Consider the following 17,253-nt stretch of genomic DNA (forward strand, 5'->3'; position numbering starts at 1 on the left):
GCTTCGCCTGCTCGGGGTGTCGGTAGTAACCGCGGTGCGCCGGGGAGCGTCGTTTGCCGGTCTTCATAAGCAGAAGCTGCCGGCTTTGAGACGCGGGGCTGGGCGCTCCCCACCGTAACCGTGTTGGGCTCGGGTTTATGAAGCTGTAATGCGTTGTATGCTTTGGTACGAAGGGACAAAACAACAAAAATCCGTTACTGCATCCCTCTTTTTGTTGTAACTGTGCCTAGCCTGTGCCTGAATATAACCCGTAGAGGCGTTACTGAGCTTTGCAGAACAATTCAGCCACAGCATACGGTGTGCCCCCTCCCCCCCGCCAAATTAGAATAGAAGCAGGTGAAAATGAAGACTTGAGATTTTCTGAATACTTTTGGTCCCTATTAAAGCTGTAGCACTTTAATCTTTACTTCTTAAGACCCTGAATAGAATAGGAGCTGATGGAGGATTTTCTGGAACCAGGTCATTAAACCGAAATTATCTCTTCAGCCGTGACTGCTTTATGTTACAACGGAAGACGCTGATTGTATGCTGCTCGCCTTTATTACATGTATTATAAATAAACTGAACAGTTTTCAGTATTTGTGCTGAGTGGCACAGACTGACATGAGTGTGTTTTCTTAAAAGCACAGTTCAGCTTTGTAGCTTTTGCAACCACTTACCATAATTATGTAGTTAAGGAAGAATAGTTCTTTTGTGGTGAGTATGCACTAGAGCAAAGCAATCTCCATTAAGAACCCAGGTACATATTGCCACCCAAACCAAGGATAGGGCATTTCCAAGCAAGATGTTTTACATACCATCTGAGAAGAGGTGCAGGAAAACCATGATGGAAATAGACATGGTGTAGAAAGCCAAGACAATAGTCTAAACAAGCTTTGAAAATTTAAACTGAGAAATCTAGCATGAATGAGTGATTCTTGTGGCAAGTGGTGGCTAAAAAGAAGTGAATTACGAGTAAAAAATTGCCAGATTTTCTTGAACAAAATATGGATAGAACAAAAAGAAGAGATCTGATAGTTTGTATACGAACGAGTTTGCAACAAAAGTGCCCAGCTTTAGTACCATTCTTTCAATTTAAACAAATCTTGACTAAATTTTGAGGTCTAAAAGAGCAGCACTCTTGTCAGGCATGAAATGTAGAGTTTTAAGAAGTGGAGCTGGTGTTCCTGAGAATAAATGAGAACTCATCAAGGGTGCTCCTCAGAATTGAAAACGAAAGCTTGCAGGAATTTAAGCAGCATCTTTTGGATGGAAGGATTACAAAATGCATTACAAAATGCTTAGACAGCTTGGGAAGTCCAGGTGCAGCCCTCCTTGTTGGGAAGGACAGGTTGCACAGCAAGAGCTGTCTTGCTGTTCCAGGAACACCCAGGGTCAGAGCTAACTCTTACATCCCATGTTGTGTTGCTATAAGCTAATGCTCCTGTCAGGATCTTTTAGTACATTGTAAATGACAGATTTTTCCTATCAGAGAGACAGAACTGGCACCTTCCTGTGTATAGCAGATGGTACAAAGAACACAGGGACTTTTGAACAATCAACATATCCTTCTTACGTTGCTTTTGCAAACAATGATAAACAAATTAAGGAAGGAATGATGAGTGGCTAAAGCTGTAAAAAGAGGAGAATGAGCTGTCTAGGCTGATGTGTGTCTCCACATGTCTTTAGGTGGAGACAGATGCCTTCAATGAGCTGAGCAGAGGGTGCAAGCAGTCAGCCTCGACCCCCAAGCAGTCTTCCAGGAGTTGTTGGCACCTGTGTGGTATGCAGTCCAAAGATTGTTTAAAAGATTCAATCCTTACAGTGGCTCATCTTCAGTTTTGTCAAAAATATGACTTTATCCAGGCTGATTAAGTGGCTAACGAGCATTTCCATTGTTGTTCTCTTCAGAAATTAAAACCAGAACTGAATCCTTTTCCCAGCAGTGTCAATTGGTGTCTGTGTGACTTTCTTTGCCCCTAATACTCATGGAGGTGCTATGGTTTGAAAGCTAGCTGCTTGTAAATGTTCGGTGATTCTATGAGAAAGTTCCTGAAAGAGTCCAATCAATAAATGCTGTCTTATTTTAATATGTCATTATGGGAAGCGCTTTGATAATTTGATCTACCGTAAGCCATGGCATGCATATTCTAGGACATGTGCATCCCACATCTTTGCAATGTCACTTTAAACAAATTAAGATTTCTTTGAAGGAAAGTGCGTCAGGCAGATATAAAACAACAATGTAAAACACACCTGGGAGCAAAGCAAGCTGCACATACTTCTAATTAACAAAGAGATCACTGTTTTATGTGTAAGGATGGGTCTGACAGTTAAGACATCATGAGTTCTAGTCTTAACTCTGTCAGAGACTCACTGCAAGACATTGAGTAAGTCACCTCAGTTTGCTTTGGCTCAAATCTTACCCTAGTAGTCAGAGCTGGAAAGGCGAAAACTGTTCATGTTTATAAACCATTGGAGATCCTTAGTTCTGAGGTGCTTTGGCACCATCTAAGTGCTGACAAGTTTGGTGTGGGTGCCATAAGAGATATCAGTGTTCTATATTTGTATGTCACTAGAGTTTTAAAACAATTTTTTTCCCTCTCCTTTTTATAGTATTACTCTAACACATTGCCAAAATGAGTGAAAAGGAAGACCAAGGAGATCCATCAGATACGGGTGATTTAACAGAAAGTGGAGAATATGAGGATGACTTTGAAAAAGACCTCGAATGGCTAATTAATGAAGAAGAAAACAAAATCCTTGGTGAAAGAGAGGTATTTGTTAAATTAAATGCTAGTTGTTTAATTTGGAAGAGAACTGAGTAATATTTGGAATCATAAGCACAAAATTCAATATGGTTTGAAATGTGTAGGCACATTCACTGAATTTTGACAAGGAAGGTTATTTGGAATTACAGAGTGAAAAATAATTCAGTGAACTGGTTAGGTCAGTTATAATTGTCTTAAAACAGAAAATTCAGTGTTAATGGAAAATCATATGTTTGTTTCAAAAGTACTTCTGGGTTCCTTTAAGTGTTTTTTGCAACACACATTGTTCTGTTTTTCTGCTGCCACTGATCACTTTACTGCGCAAGCCATGGTTAGTTAAACTTTGTGCAGAAGCAAACATGGAGAAACTGCAAGAGAGTTGCTAGTGCCAAAAAAGTGATTAGTTGTGACATGCACTACTTGACAGCCTGTTTTAGAATTAGGATAGTTAGTACTGCTCTTCTCTCTTGATATTTCTTTTCTCTTTCTCTGATACTGTTCTTTGTTGGGAGAATAGACTAGTATATTTTAATTTTTTTAGAATCCTGAAAAAAATGAAGAGGATATTGAAGCACAAGTTGTTAAAGTTGCAGACAAGTTTCAGGAAGACAATGAGGAAATGGAAGAAAATCCAGATCAACTTTCAGAGGCAGATGTAGATGTGAAAGTCAGACCCTCCAATGAAGAAAGTTTGGAATCCAGGCCTGATATTAAACGGGGAGACCATGCATCTGATACTGATAGTGAAAGTTCTACCCAGGAATCCAAGCTGGAAAACCAGCAGGAACTGGATGAGGAAGAGGATGAAGAAATAAAGCGTTACATCTTGGAAAAGATTGAAGAAGCCAATAAACTGCTTGAGAATCAGGCTCCTGTGGATCAGAACAGAGAACGGAAATTAAAATTTAAAGATAAGTTGGTGGATCTCGAAGTTCCTCCTCTAGAAGATGCTGAAGTTTGTAAAACTGACTTTGCAAGAGGAGATGATGTTTCAAATAGGCTATCTCGGTTGCATATTTCTAATGAAATGGGACAGGAAAGCACATCACTTTCACTGTGTGCTGACAATGATGAGGAAAAGAAGGATGGTAAAATCCTAGTGGAAAAAGATGGAAAGTTTGAACTTTTAAGTTTACGTGATATTGAAAGCCAGGGCTTTTTGCCCCCAATAAGTGTTTCTTTTACTGATATTGAAACTCAACATATGTCTCCAAAATCTTCACACTGCGGTCCTTTTGGCACTGTCTCTCGAATGAAGGAAGTACCTCCAGTAAGACCAGGAGCACATTCTTTTTCTCCTGGTGGAGAAGAGTGTGTGTATTTCCCTAAGCCTCCATCTAACCCTAAGCGTCGTCCAAATTCTGCTGTCAGTGCTGCAAGAGGTCTGGGAAAACGGAAGACTCCGCAGAGGGCACAGTCTGCAAATGTGCCCATCAGAAGCTCCACTTACTGTCTTTCTCCCAGACAAAAAGAATTGCGGAAGCAGTTAGAACAAAGGAAGGAAAAACTGAGGAAAGAGGTAAAGATACAGAGGCAACAAGTAGATTACAGTGACCATGCTGTTCCTTTGCTTCACAGAGACCACATGTTCAGGGCATTTACTCCATTTTTCTGTGATAAAAACAGCAGCAATAATAATGATAATACTACTACTCTGGAGTTTGTACAGAATCTCTCAAAACTTCTTTCCTTAAAAGAAAAAAAACCCACAGAGTGGCATAGGATCATGCCTTGCTCACAGGAGAAATTAAGTATTTATTTAATATATCCTTCATAAATAGGCCACCTTCTGCTATATTGTGCTTAATGCTTTTGCTTATTGACTCTCTTTCTACCTAGGTTCCATTACAGGCTCACTGTTTACTGGAACGTAGCACATGGTATCGCATCTCCACAGATTACACTGCAATGCAGGAAGTTAACATTAACCGCAGTAATGCAGGTGCACATTTCGGTGCTTGTGAAGTGCTTAATAGGCAATTATAATCTGGGAGAGCATTCAGTTGTAACATAAGATTTACACAAGAGAATGACTGTGAGAGCTATGAACAAAGCAGGGGGGGCTGTTTAACATGTATGGAAGATAGAGCTGACTTACACAAGCAACAAGGCATGCCACTTTTTAAGATGCATGCAGGTGAAGTCATGTTGACTGATAATATAACTGGATACTTTTTTCCTGTACAGGTTTTGCATGGGTGACTGTTGTAGTAAGTTTTCTCAATGGGTTTGTGGCAAAGTAGGGTTTTTTTCCCTTTCTCTGTTAATGGATACTACTTTTCCTTCTTATTTGGTTTTACTTGGGCACTACACAGAGGACAAAAAGAAGAAAATATTCCCAGTACTGAAGTTATCCTTCTTGTATCTATAAAGGGCAGTAATTTAAAATAAAAAAAAAAAAATAGAAAATCAAATCAGTATCTTATGTATTACTGGGGGAAAAAAACTTTTAATTCTTTCTCAGCTCCTTATTCAGAAGAAAATAATATTTAATAGAAAGTCAGCCTCCAACAACTGTAACAAGAACTGCAGAAGTCTTTACCAAAGATTTTAAAAACGTAGACATTTTGCTTCACTTCGCATTATGATGATATAATTGCAGAAAGGTAGCTTACTATGTATGTTGCTCTATAAAAAGGACATGGAAGCATCTACCATTTTTCTGTGCCATGGCATTCTAAGTAAGCTGGCTGAGTGGCTTCAAAGTTGCTCACTACCCATGGAAATAGGTGTAGTGTTCTTTATTTGAAAGGTTTGCTGAGGCTTAGCTCAGTAATGAGAGGTATGAAATGTTAAGAGTTACTGGTGTGTTTTCGTTGCACACACAGGACTAGATCTCTTGACCAGTACTCTGCGTGTTTAAAGTAAAAGGTAGTGTGGTGGAGGTAAGGAAGGTTTATGTTCCTAACTGTGTGCTAAATGTCTTCCTCTGTTGGCTGACTTATGAAAAGGTAAGAATGTATTACTTTATTTCTTCATTCTTGAATGGAGTTCTTCCATTCTGTCATGGATTTTACAGGCATGAAACATTTCTTGACATTACTGGAATCCATCTGCTTCATTTTGGTGGGGTTTCTTTCATTTCAGTAAATTACAGATTGTAAATTTGGAGGTTCATATGAAAGTTGTGTGTAGGTGGGAGGAAGATCATCTATTTGCAAGAAGAATAGATGTCTCTGAATGTTGAAATGTGTGGGGATTGTAGCTTTTGTGTCAAAGATAGTAAAAACCTCATAAAATCGGCTTTCTGAAGTGTTTTTTGGAAACCTTTCTCCTCCTTGTAGATAGCTAAAATAAGATTAATAATTACAAAAAACTTTTCTCAATTTTGTAAAAATCAATTAATTTTGTAAACTTGAAAAAAAGTGTTAAGCTATTAATATGCCTTAAATAAATACGTTACAACTTCATGGCTAGGAAAAAATCCTTATTTATAAGGTAGTGCCTGCAGTCCATAGGTAGTTAAATTTCCTTTAGAATTTAGTGGTCCATCAAGCCTGAGAGTTGCATTCATTTTTAAAAGGCATCAGTTTAAACTGATTTTAAGCCAATCAGAGCTGTTGGGCAGGCTTAATTTTAAAAGTCTTGACCTGTTGCTATGTCTGAAATGTCTGTGAGCTGAGAAGTATCATGGAAATGGGGGTAATTACAGTAAGGGTTAGGCTGAAAGTATCTGAATGTAACATGAACTGCAGGAGGGCTCAAACTTGTTTCTTTCTAAAAGTAGTTATCAATCAGCTAGGATACAGTCTTTAAGTATTCCCGTTTCATCGGTATTTTTTTTTCTCTCATACAGTTCAAATGGTTTATTTATTGTCTGTGAAAGCCTTTGCAGATTAAGATGATTCTTTTAAAAAATAAGTTTATTCACTCTTCATTCCATTCAAGGAAGAAGAACGGAAAAGGGAACAAGATGAACAGAAGAGAAGAGAGAATGAGATGGTTTTTAAAGCTTGGTTACAGAAGAAGAAAGAACAAGTGCAAGAAGAAAAGCGAATTCGTCGTGCAAAGGAGCTAGAAGACTTGAACAGCAAAGTAAGATCTTCCTAACGTAGGACTGGGATCTACAGTGCTCATTAAACAGGAAAACCAAATACTCAGCCTGTGTTCTTAGCTAAGCATATGAAAATTTACAGTGATAGGAAATGGTTTGGTTACATTGTTTTCAGGGAAGACCTAGATTGACTTGCATGTTTAGGATTATTCTGCTTGGCAGGGTGCTTGTGTCATAGAAGCTGGATATATGAATTTACTAGCTATAAAATCACAGGAGATACAGCAATGCTCCTTTTTGTCAGGAGAATGACTTGAACTCTGCAGTGAACAAGCAGCCAGAAACGCTTTGAAGTGTGTTCTTTACCATCGAACTCCTTGGCAAGCAGCTAATGCACATGACCAGAACCTTAAGATTCAGATGCTCTGTTCTGAAGTTCCTTTGTCTTGCAGCAATGGGCTTGAAAAGCTAAATTCAGTATTTTTTAAAACATACCGCTTTGAATGCTCGCTTATGTATATACTCTATGCCAGATTAGCATATGTTCTAGTTTGCTTATAAAGTATGTTTTGTGGATGGGAGATGCAAGCAGAGTTCAAAAAATTATTATAAAGGTCATTTAAGAATAAGCCTTGTGTATCTATGTCTCTTTTTTTTAAATAGGAGAGGAGCAGGAATCCAGAGGAAGCCTTCAAGTTATGGCTTAAAAAAAAGCATCAAGAACACATGAAAGAAAAACAGATAGAAATGTTGAGACGCCAAGCTGAGGGAATTGCCTTTTTTCCAAGAACAGAGGAATGCAACAGAGCCTTTAAAGAGTAAGGCCATCCCTAGGGTATCATATTTGAAAACTTTTAGTCTCTCAATCAGCTTAAGACTGTAGTATTTTCATGGTACATCTTTACTGCTGAAGTCTTTATTGGTTCATTTGGGTTTGGTTTTTTTTGCATGAATATGCCCCTCATAAACTTACACCTTAGCAAAAATACATCAGTTCCTTGATGTTGTTTGTTCACTGTTGTGAAATTACTTGCCAGAGCCTGAGCTGAAATAGTGAATTGCTTCTGCTGAAAACAGGAGATCCTTCTCCCCTACTCCTTTTTGCCTGTTCTGGAGCAAGCTTGTGTTGATTCAGTTCATTATCCAATAAAATGATTTTTTTTTTCCCCTCGAGTCCATGAGTTGAATCAGCTCAACCTTCTGCTGAGGGGGAGGTAAAGGTGGGTGCAGAAGCAGAACGGGGGTAGAAAAGTAGCATTTCCCATGCTTAGGAGCAGCAGGCTTTTAGATTGGCTCAGCCATGACACCGAACTTTATCCTACAGGACAAGAGGACTCTAGTTAAACGGGGGCAAGTCTCCTTTGAATGGATGACGTAAAGCTTTCAGTTGCAACTGCCAGTACCTCTAGTCCTGTTTCTCTCTCCACAGATGGCTAAAAAGGAAGAGAGAAGAAAAAAGAGCAGAAGAACTAGCTGCTAAAGAGAGAGCAAGGCAGCTTAGATTAGAAGCCAGAAGAGCAAAACAGATGCAGAACATCCGCTGTATTAGTTCAGAGCCTAAATCCTTTCGCTTCACAGACCATTACAGTTGAAGTTTGATGTAACCAGTGAGTTCTCAGTGGCAACCCTCTTAATTTTTACGGCTTGAGCTTTTGCTCTTCACAGCTAATGACTTTTTGTGATGTTTTTGAAGTCATCAAGCAAGTTTAACAATTACCTTCACTGACAATGATTTTACTATCTATCTATTTATTTGTAACCTTGGTGAAAAGCCTGCTTTTATGTCTAACTCAGGGATCTTCTTCATTTGACCAAATCTAAATGAGCGTGAGATCTATATGTGAGGGTGGCAAATACACATTCCTGTCTTCACTTTATACTCAACTCTACCATGAATTCCTGGATGCAGGCTATTATGTAGAAAGTTGAATTTTGTTGGATTAATAGTGCTGTTTGCTGCTGCTTGTGATGAAGACTGTACAAGGTGTTATGTTGTTGGAAAATGCTGTTTCTTGTACCACTTTCTATTGATCTGTTGACCAGCTGTAATTCTGGCTAGACCAGAGGACTGTATTTTAGTTCAGGGAAAGTGGTTAGTGAAGGCTATGATGTATGTGCACATGCACATTTCTGTGACTCATATTCAGTAGTTTTCTATTTCATGAAATTAAAACGTTGTGTGAATTATGTCCTCTATCAATATCAAGGAAGCTGAAGTCCTTGTATATATGTCCATGTTTGCTAAATTTATTATAATAAACTACATCACTGTACGCAGCTAAATTGTGAACTCTTGTCAGAGAACAAGGTCACTCATGAAATCGCAAAGTTAGTGCAAGATGAGGAACATTCTGTCCAGCTCTGTGTGCAACAGATTTCATGATCTGGCATTGTTCTTACATTTTTCCACATTCAAAGTATTCTCTTTGTAGTAGGAAGTACTGTAACAGAAGGAAGTGCAGTAGATGCAAAGCAAATTTGCCATTAGCATTTTTCTCTTACCGTTTTGGAGATAGTTATAGGCATGTAACTGATGCTTGCCTGGAAAGTGCTGTGTTGCAGCTTTTACCAGCACAGATAAAGGGCAGGGCTGTGGAATGAAGATTTTACAAGCTGAGAAACATGAGTAGCTGGTGCCTTCCTCCTTCGTGTACCTTCCCCTGGCACCAAGGGCAAGAAATGCTGCTTGTGTCTAGCAAGGAAATGCAGGGGGAAAGTTTGCAAAGGTTCATATTTCCCTAATGGTAGTAAGCTACAAAAGAAGTATTTCTTGGTTCATTACCTGAGACCAGTAGAGTGAAGGGTTTTACAAGTTCAATGTCCTATAGTTCCTTCTATGCTGCAGAGAAAACAAGGTCAAAAATACAGCTACATTAAATGCAAAACTGCAACTTGAAAGCAAGCAAAGAAAGTTTATTGTAGTTTTATTTATGCAAACCAAAGCATAGCCAGCAACAGCAAGAACTTACACCATGATCACAATATGTAAGTTATGAGATTCAAAGGAAAACTGGGTAAAAGTAACCATTTCAGAAACCCTTTCCACAAACTAGACAGCTACGTATGATAAATTTGGGAATAAAACTAAGAAATTAAAATGCATATTTGCATCCTCCTACCATTCCTCTTTCCAAAGAAGCCTATTCAGGTTGCAAATGTATTTAGCACATTATCTGCCAAAATGTCTCTTCAGACCTACATCAAGATTATAAAACCATACAAGTAAAAAAAAAAAAGTAGTATTTTTTTACCAGTGCCTGTACTAACTTAGTGCTTATCTTCAACTTCCTATAACACCCAGGAAGACCTTGAGCAAGGACTAAGTTCTAATGCTAGGTCAAGTTTCAACACTATATACTAAAGGAGGTGTATCAGTCTGTCTTTGCTGAGGATCAGCTATGCAACGGCTTCACTCTAGAAGCTAAAATAGATGGAAAAGCTGTTATTTTAGCTTTATGGAAACAAAAGAATAATCTCACCCTGCACAGTTTTCCAGAATCCATTTAAAATCAGTTGCTATTTATATATTATAGCTAGAGTTCATCAAGCTCTTTCCCCTTCTTGCCAGGAGGGCTGCAACAATGTATATGCTTGCTCTTTCAAAACTTTGAAGAATCTTTGCATATATTCCCTTTCATTACTGAATTTAAAAGGCTGAACATAGGCTTGGGGAAGTTCACCACCTTGGCTGAAAGTAAAAAAAAAAAAAGCATGGAGCTGACCATTTTCCATTATCTTTTTTTTTTTTTAAACATAACCTATCAGCACTTCATTTACTTTGGTATAGTTACGCTTTTGTCTCCCTCTAAAGAGAAATCCATTGAGATTTGCTAATAAGACTGTAAACCTTAAATAGTCAAGGACATCTCTATGCTCTACACATTTTTGCTCTCACCTTTGTAGAAGAAAGTAAGTAGATTTCCAAACTGAAAAGTAGTAGAAATATCCCAGAGGCTAAGGAAATCCTGTCAGTCCCTAACTTCAAGAGGTAGAGAAGCAGAAACCGCATAATTTCCAATGTTAAACCCCACCCATTATGGGAAGAAACAGGGAAAAGGGAAGCCTGCTGAAAAAAAGCTGAACATCAACTAGTGTGTTTCTTCAGAAAGAGCGCATGTGCAGTTGCATTGGCAGTGCTTTTAAAGGGCTGTCAGCTCTCCTTGACAGCGATTGCAACAATTGAAAGTTACATCTTCGTATCTTGTATATGGGTGAAACCTTCCAATATTCTTTTTTGTGGAAAGGAAGGAAGATGGAGAAGTCTCAGAAAAAGAAACTTCTGTTGGTCCTTCTGTACGTGCAGCTGGATCCAGTACACGTAGCACCTAAGGATGGAAAAGTTGAGAATGAAAATATATCCGTTAAGTTTAATGGGGTTTATCCTTCTCTAACAGCTAGGAAGAATTTCTGCTCAAAAGAGTTTTCTCAATTTTTTTTTCCAAATTGAAGACTAAAAATCCATCTATCCAGACCCTCAATAGAAAGGCATTAAGTACTGTTTATAAATTGTTAAGTGTCCATCAGAAAATCCAAAGTATGATTTTACTGAGAATAAAAAAATTCTTCTCTTTCTAGCAGAGGTGAGCAAAACCAGGCAATAACACCACAGATAACTAGGCACCGTGAGCCTCCTGCTGTCAACTATTGCTCAATTGCTTCCAGACTAAACTGTTAGTCTAATTTGCTATTTAAACATCAAGCTTCCTGCAGTGGAACCTTATCTTGAAAGACAGCCATACAGCTTCTCTTCCCTCTGTGTTTCCACCCACTTTCAACAGAACTGATTTTTAGGGCAACAGAAACTACTGCTGAAGAGTTATGACTTATTCCTACCCGAACTAGGTCTCTTCCCCCACTCAGTTTTCAAAGTCAATTAAGTATTTTCCGTTGGCTTCCTCCTGACACACTAACTCTAAACAAATTTTGACCCAGTTATTTGCGGTGCTAGGGACAGACAAGGAAACAGTATGTATCATCATATTATTTTTGTTTTGCTTGTTTTTCCAGTTTTGTCTTTTTTTTTTTTTTAAAGACAGAAACAGACAGCTCTATTCAGCATGTTTCCCCTGCACAGAGTTTCTTAAAAAAGGCAAGATATTAAGCAGTTAACACAAAGCAACGTGCTTCTTCCTGGAAAGACGACTCTGTGCTGACAGATTGAGATATGTGAAACAAGGTTCTCACCTTTTCAGCCATTTTCTCAGCAGGGGTATTGCAAAACTCCACAGCTGTTGAAGTCTTTTTTGGACTGTTAGTGCCAACATTTCCAAGAAGATGTGAGCTTACAGCTTTGGCTAGCTTACAATTCACAGCTGCTAGCTCTGTTGTAGTATAAGGTTGGGCACTAGGGTAGTATGTCTGTTGTCTCCCCCATTGAAGAGAAACCATCAGCTCCTCCAGCAGCCTGTGCAGAAAGGAAAAAGCGCCCTATTAGTGGTTTTTGTAGTCTATACTATTAGCACACAGCGTACTTCAGAGGAGTCGTCTCTTCTGAAGACTTACTGCACAAGCCAAATGTTAACCAAAAAGGGAAGTGTTTAAAAACAAGGGGGCAAACAGGCCATTCTCCAAGGCAAGGCCTCACCAACACAGAATTTTAATACTGGTAAAACTTATTTTACATCTGGCAGGACAAGCATTAAAAAGTCAATGTAGGTAGAAGAATCTGTATGTTTTAGAAGGAACAGAGGAGATGAAGTCAAACCAGTAACTGATTAATACAGAAAGCCTGAGGATATGGGGGATGTCAGTTCCGCAGCATAGGATGCCTAACACCTCACACCTCCAGGGAATGATGAAGAAAAATAACACTCCTTTGGCTCTTTTAGCTCTGAGACTGAAAAGTGGCTACTATCCATCGGCATAATTAATTTTCATTGAATATCACCAGAACAGGGGAAAGTTATCTGATTCTTCTGTGGCCTAGAATAAACTGACAGAAATTAAACAGTTTGCACAGAGGTAGTCTGGATTAGAAAAAAATCATACTTCTGTGTATCAATCATCTCTTGACGGAACTGATCACGTTCATTCAGTAAGTCCTGGATGGCACTTTGTGCATCTCTGGTTTGACGCTGAAGAATTGCTCTGGTATTGGTTAGCTCATCAGCCATAACCCTGCAAAAGAAATCTCCAGTCAGTAGTGTAAGTGAGCAGTTTGAAAGTCACCTTCATTCTACTACAGAGTCTACTTTGTCAGCTCAAACTAAGTATTAAGCTGCAGGGGCAGCTGCCCCTAAGCAGGGCTTATATCAACCTTACTACAAAGGACATGTATTAAGAGCAATTTCTGTTCAACTGCAGTCAACACAAGTGCAAGATTATGACGTTCCAACTTAAAAAAATCTTGTGTCACTTAATATAAATCTAGTAACAGACATTTAAAGACACTTTGAGTAAGTGAACATGGTGGACAAACATCCTGATAGATAAATACATTTTGTTTTACTAACACAGTTTTCACAAGTATGCTATAATCACCTTTTCATACTCATCTCTAAAGATGACAGCTATGGCTACAGACTGCATTCATTCAACTCTGCCTTTCTCAAGGGCAATAAATAGATGTTTTATGTGCCAGATACAAGCATTTAAGAGTTACAAATGAGACAACTGTTGTCATATGTTGCTATGCCATGAGACTTGGCACTGAGCCCTCAAGCAGGTATTTCGAATGTCTGCGATAATGCAAATGCAAAAACCAGAATGACATTTAAACAACTACCAGTTAGAAATCCGAGATCTCAACGAACCAGGATGTTATAATATCGAAGAGTGTTACTCTAAGCACATCACCACACTGTCGTTCCTAGAAGGGACTTGCACCCCTGATCTCAGAACTCCTGTTAATGCTAAAGAAACAAGTGAAATCAGGATAGTAACACTTGCCTACCTAGACTATCAACAAGTACTTACATTCACTCAATATGCTGAAACTTCTTAAGACCATCAAATTAAAGGAAGGACACTGTATTCTCTTACCATTTCCTTCAAGCAGTAGAGGCCTTTTTGTAATATGCATTAAGCACCATAATTAAAATTGAGTTAGTTATATCCAAGTACAGTAAAAGATTAAAAGTCCTGGAACACTAGTTACATTATCTGGTAAGACAACTACACTCATAAAGTTAGAAGTCTAATCCATTGTCAAATGAGATTTTGACATTCAGAGCAGCTTAATATTTGCTCCTGACTTTTGCTACCCATTATTTTATGGTTACAGAAGTAACAGCAGGGTTCTTAGCAGTAACACAATCAGTGTGTAATGAAGAGGTGCCCCTGCTCTTTCTTCTATACTGAGCTGCCCTTCCCAGTAGATCCCTCAATCACTGTAAGCAGACTTCTTAACCAAACCAACTTCACACATTGATGACTGTATCGTACTTGGGGGATGGGGATGAAAATCAAGCTAGTTACCTTTAAAGACAATTCAATCCTCGAAGACATTTTTAAACCCCAAACCGCACACAGTCTATCAGAATTAAGAACTTCTTGGGCTATGTTGACAAGAACTGTAGTTAAGACTTTAGGAGGTATAGGACCCACTGTATTACCTTTGAAAAGCAGAACTGTTCAGATTTACAAGGAGCTTACTTTCTTTGTACCTTTTCTGTATACTCAAATTCCATAGTGGATGTCAGTATAGCTGTTGTGGCTGTTCTCTGTGTATATAAGCACATTACCAGGCCTTGCAATGGGCGTATGTAATGAAAGACTGAAGGATAATGCTGTTGTAACAGCTCTGTAAGAAGGAATACCTGCTTGCTAGGAATTTGCTTCGCCACACATCACACTGTATAGACATGCGCTCTAATTGTTCAGACAACTGAGACATATTCCGTCCCAGGACTTCATTTTCTAGGATTAGCTGATTTTTTTCACGAGCCATCCGTTCAAAGTGATACTGCAGATCGTCCCCAACAGAAGCAACAAGTAATTTCTTCAGCTCCCGATTCACCTAGAATTAGACCACACTGTCTTATCAATATAGAATGAAAAACCTCCTACTTCCAGAATGCAGTGAAGTTATTGCAAATTGCTAATAATAAATTGCCTTTCTCTTTCCAGAATTTGACACATCCAATGCAGAGTATATCAAGCCTCACAATCCACTCCAGTGAGCATAAACATTTGAGACTAATGCACATTTAACATTCTTGTTTAAATTCTAACACAGGCCAAATAGGAAGAATGAAAGCCTGCTATAAGAAACAAAAGGAAAGTTTCAGTAGTATTCAACTCCTGAATCAGTAAGACAAAGGATTAGAAAAGACATCCACAGATTATATGATGTAGAAAAATATAGTCACCCCTTCTGTGGCATAACATTTTAAACTTAGTGGTTGAGTTGAGGAGCAAAATCTTTTCTCATGAAAGATATATTTCCCTGCATCCCTCCAATGTTTCTCCTGGCTTCATGCCTTTGATACTTTTATCTCTGGTCAGAGAAGCAGCACTGGAGTACTTAGACCTACATCTACTCTGTATCTTAGCCAATAAGTTTCAAGAGGGAAACTATTTGTTTCAAGGCTAGAGTGTCACAGTAGTTCTCTTTGGCTGCATTCATAAACTGTCTATATAAACCAAAGCAGCTCAGCTGTGAGAGAAAAAAACCTTTCTTTTCTTACCTCTGTCTGTATGCGTAGCTGATTAGAGAGACCTTCCTTATCCTGTAACAACCGCTTTTCTGAATTCTTCAGCTTTTCAATTGCATTTTTCAGCTCTATCTGTTCTTTCTTGGGATCTGCGGGTCCCTCTGACTGATGGAATGCATCTCCTTTATGTCCCACCGATTTAGCTACCTTAGCATTTTTAGTTGGAACAACATGGGTGATAGCTGCTTTGGGGACTAATATACGAATAGCTTCAATCTCCACTGATTTATCAGCATGTATTTTCCCTAGCTGCAGAACTCCGGGGCTCAGGGAAGAGACTGTCTTTTTATGTGGGCTGTGATGGATGTGATGGTTTGTAGTGCTGGCTCCAGTGATTACTTCCACTGACTCAGTTGTCTGCTCTGTTTCCATGCCATCTCCAGGTCCTCGGATGGGTGATGAGGCATCATCTACTAAAATTTAGAAATAGCGGAGGGAAAGTTTACCACCTTTCACTTTGTTATAGTCTCATTGTAACTCTTCACTTAATTCCTGCAATTTTAATTGCACACTGCGTGTGTAAAATAGTCCTTTGCAGCAGCAATTATCAAGCACAAGTTAGAAAAGTCCTTACTCAAGTGCATACTGCTCATTAACACTAATAGTACAAGACACAAATGTTGATCTGGATTGTATTAATCTTAATTTCCTGCTGCCATGCAAGATTAAATGCAGACACAAAAAAAAGCTAGTACAGAGAAAATTCGTGACAATATTACTCATGGGTTGAAAGCAAAATCAGGTTTTGTGAGCTGACAGAATCAGAACAGTCTCATTTTAAAAGCAAGAATTAAATGAAAAGCAGCTATTAACTACATAGCTACTAACACCTTAAGAAGTTTATCAGACTTTTAAGTACTACCTACCATGATTTTTAATTGTCCAAGTGAAGGTTTAAGAAAAGCCCATTCTGCTTCATTTCTAATCAATAGACTGCAGTATTCCCAGTAATGCTGCATTCTGCTCTGAATTCCCCAATATGCATGATAATGTTTACTGAAATTAATTTTATTTAAGTTCACTAAGTTTTCAGCTGAATGAAGTATTATTGTAGTAAAGTTTCCTCACAATGGGTGCAAGAAGAAAGTTTCTTAGAACATAGCTACACATACTGCTTTTTTCCTCATACTGTGGGCAGTAATGTGAGCCTGCATCCTCTATCCAAATAATGATGTTCAAAAATGCTGTGGTAGCACTATTATATTGCACTACTTTCAAGTTGGCTGAATCAGTATCAGCAGGTTCTAAATACTAGAGGAGCACTGACAGAAAAGTGTACAGACACATGACAGTACCAGTAACAAACCTGTTTTTCAATACAAAGCTGGATTAGAAAACCACATTCAATTAACTGTTCGATCCAGGCAGCTCTGGTTTTCACTTCAATAATGAAGTCACATAACACCTTCCTAATAGCTACGTAAAAGGAGTAAGTATAAATGAATGGAGTCTGGCATACAGTGTAACTCTGGTCTTTAGAATTTACGTTAAAGTACTTTTAACCCAGTCTGCTTAGATATAATGTAAACCACCTACCTTTTTCTAGAGATGTCATTTTCTCTTTAGCAGTCAGCTCTTCCTAACTAGATAAGTCTGAGGAGGAAAGTGGGGGGGAGGGGAAACTTTAGCAAGGTAACAGTGACAGTTAATCTCAGATTACCCTATTTTCTAGGACAAACTCTAAACTCCAGTTCAGTAGCACAGTGAAAAAAACACACTGAAACAAAGGAAAAAAAACCCCAAATTATAAAACCCACACCAGAACCCAAAGAATTAAAAGGAGAAGGCTTGTTAAGACTTCTGACACTTGTTTCTTCTTTCACTAAGAACCGGACTTCAACTCCTATCTCTTGCT

General features: G+C 38.5%; 2 protein-coding genes across 2 annotated transcripts; one reads left to right on the forward strand and one right to left on the reverse strand.

The window, feature by feature from the left end:
- Positions 1-2,596: 2,596 nt before the first annotated feature.
- On the forward strand, positions 2,597-8,336 carry CCDC181 (coiled-coil domain containing 181). Its single transcript, XM_010291513.1, has 5 exons — positions 2,597-2,756; positions 3,292-4,269; positions 6,639-6,785; positions 7,408-7,562; positions 8,174-8,336. Exons 1-5 carry the CDS (start codon positions 2,619-2,621, stop codon positions 8,334-8,336), a joined length of 1,581 nt encoding a protein of 526 aa, XP_010289815.1. The 5' UTR covers positions 2,597-2,618.
- A 2,330-nt stretch (positions 8,337-10,666) lies between these two features.
- Positions 10,667-16,989, reverse strand: BLZF1 (basic leucine zipper nuclear factor 1). The gene is made up of 6 exons (XM_010291514.1): positions 16,935-16,989; positions 15,372-15,811; positions 14,502-14,701; positions 12,733-12,861; positions 11,929-12,148; positions 10,667-11,069 (listed from the first exon to the last, which is right to left on the reverse strand). Exons 1-6 carry the CDS (start codon positions 16,951-16,953, stop codon positions 10,884-10,886), a joined length of 1,194 nt encoding a protein of 397 aa, XP_010289816.1. The 5' UTR covers positions 16,954-16,989; the 3' UTR covers positions 10,667-10,883.
- Between the last annotated feature and the right edge of the window lie 264 nt (positions 16,990-17,253).

This window comes from Phaethon lepturus, unplaced genomic scaffold, assembly GCF_000687285.1.
Source record: "Phaethon lepturus isolate BGI_N335 unplaced genomic scaffold, ASM68728v1 scaffold43497, whole genome shotgun sequence".
In the NCBI taxonomy this organism is placed as follows: Eukaryota; Metazoa; Chordata; class Aves; order Phaethontiformes; family Phaethontidae; genus Phaethon; species Phaethon lepturus.

Excerpts from the sequence above, each read along its gene's own strand:
- BLZF1 (XM_010291514.1), bottom strand. Across the intron at positions 14,702-15,371 it reads AGCTACGCATACAGACAGAG|GTGAATCGGGAGCTGAAGAA; the intron begins GTAAGAAAAGAA and ends GTCTAATTCTAG. Across the intron at positions 12,149-12,732 it reads GAGATGATTGATACACAGAA|GCTGCTGGAGGAGCTGATGG; the intron begins GTATGATTTTTT and ends CTTTCTGCACAG.
- CCDC181 (XM_010291513.1), top strand. The coding sequence starts at position 2,619 with ATGAGTGAAAAGGAAGACCAAGGAGATCCATCAGATACGGGTGATTTA. Across the intron at positions 6,786-7,407 it reads TAGAAGACTTGAACAGCAAA|GAGAGGAGCAGGAATCCAGA; the intron begins GTAAGATCTTCC and ends TTTTTTAAATAG. Across the intron at positions 7,563-8,173 it reads TGCAACAGAGCCTTTAAAGA|ATGGCTAAAAAGGAAGAGAG; the intron begins GTAAGGCCATCC and ends CTCTCTCCACAG.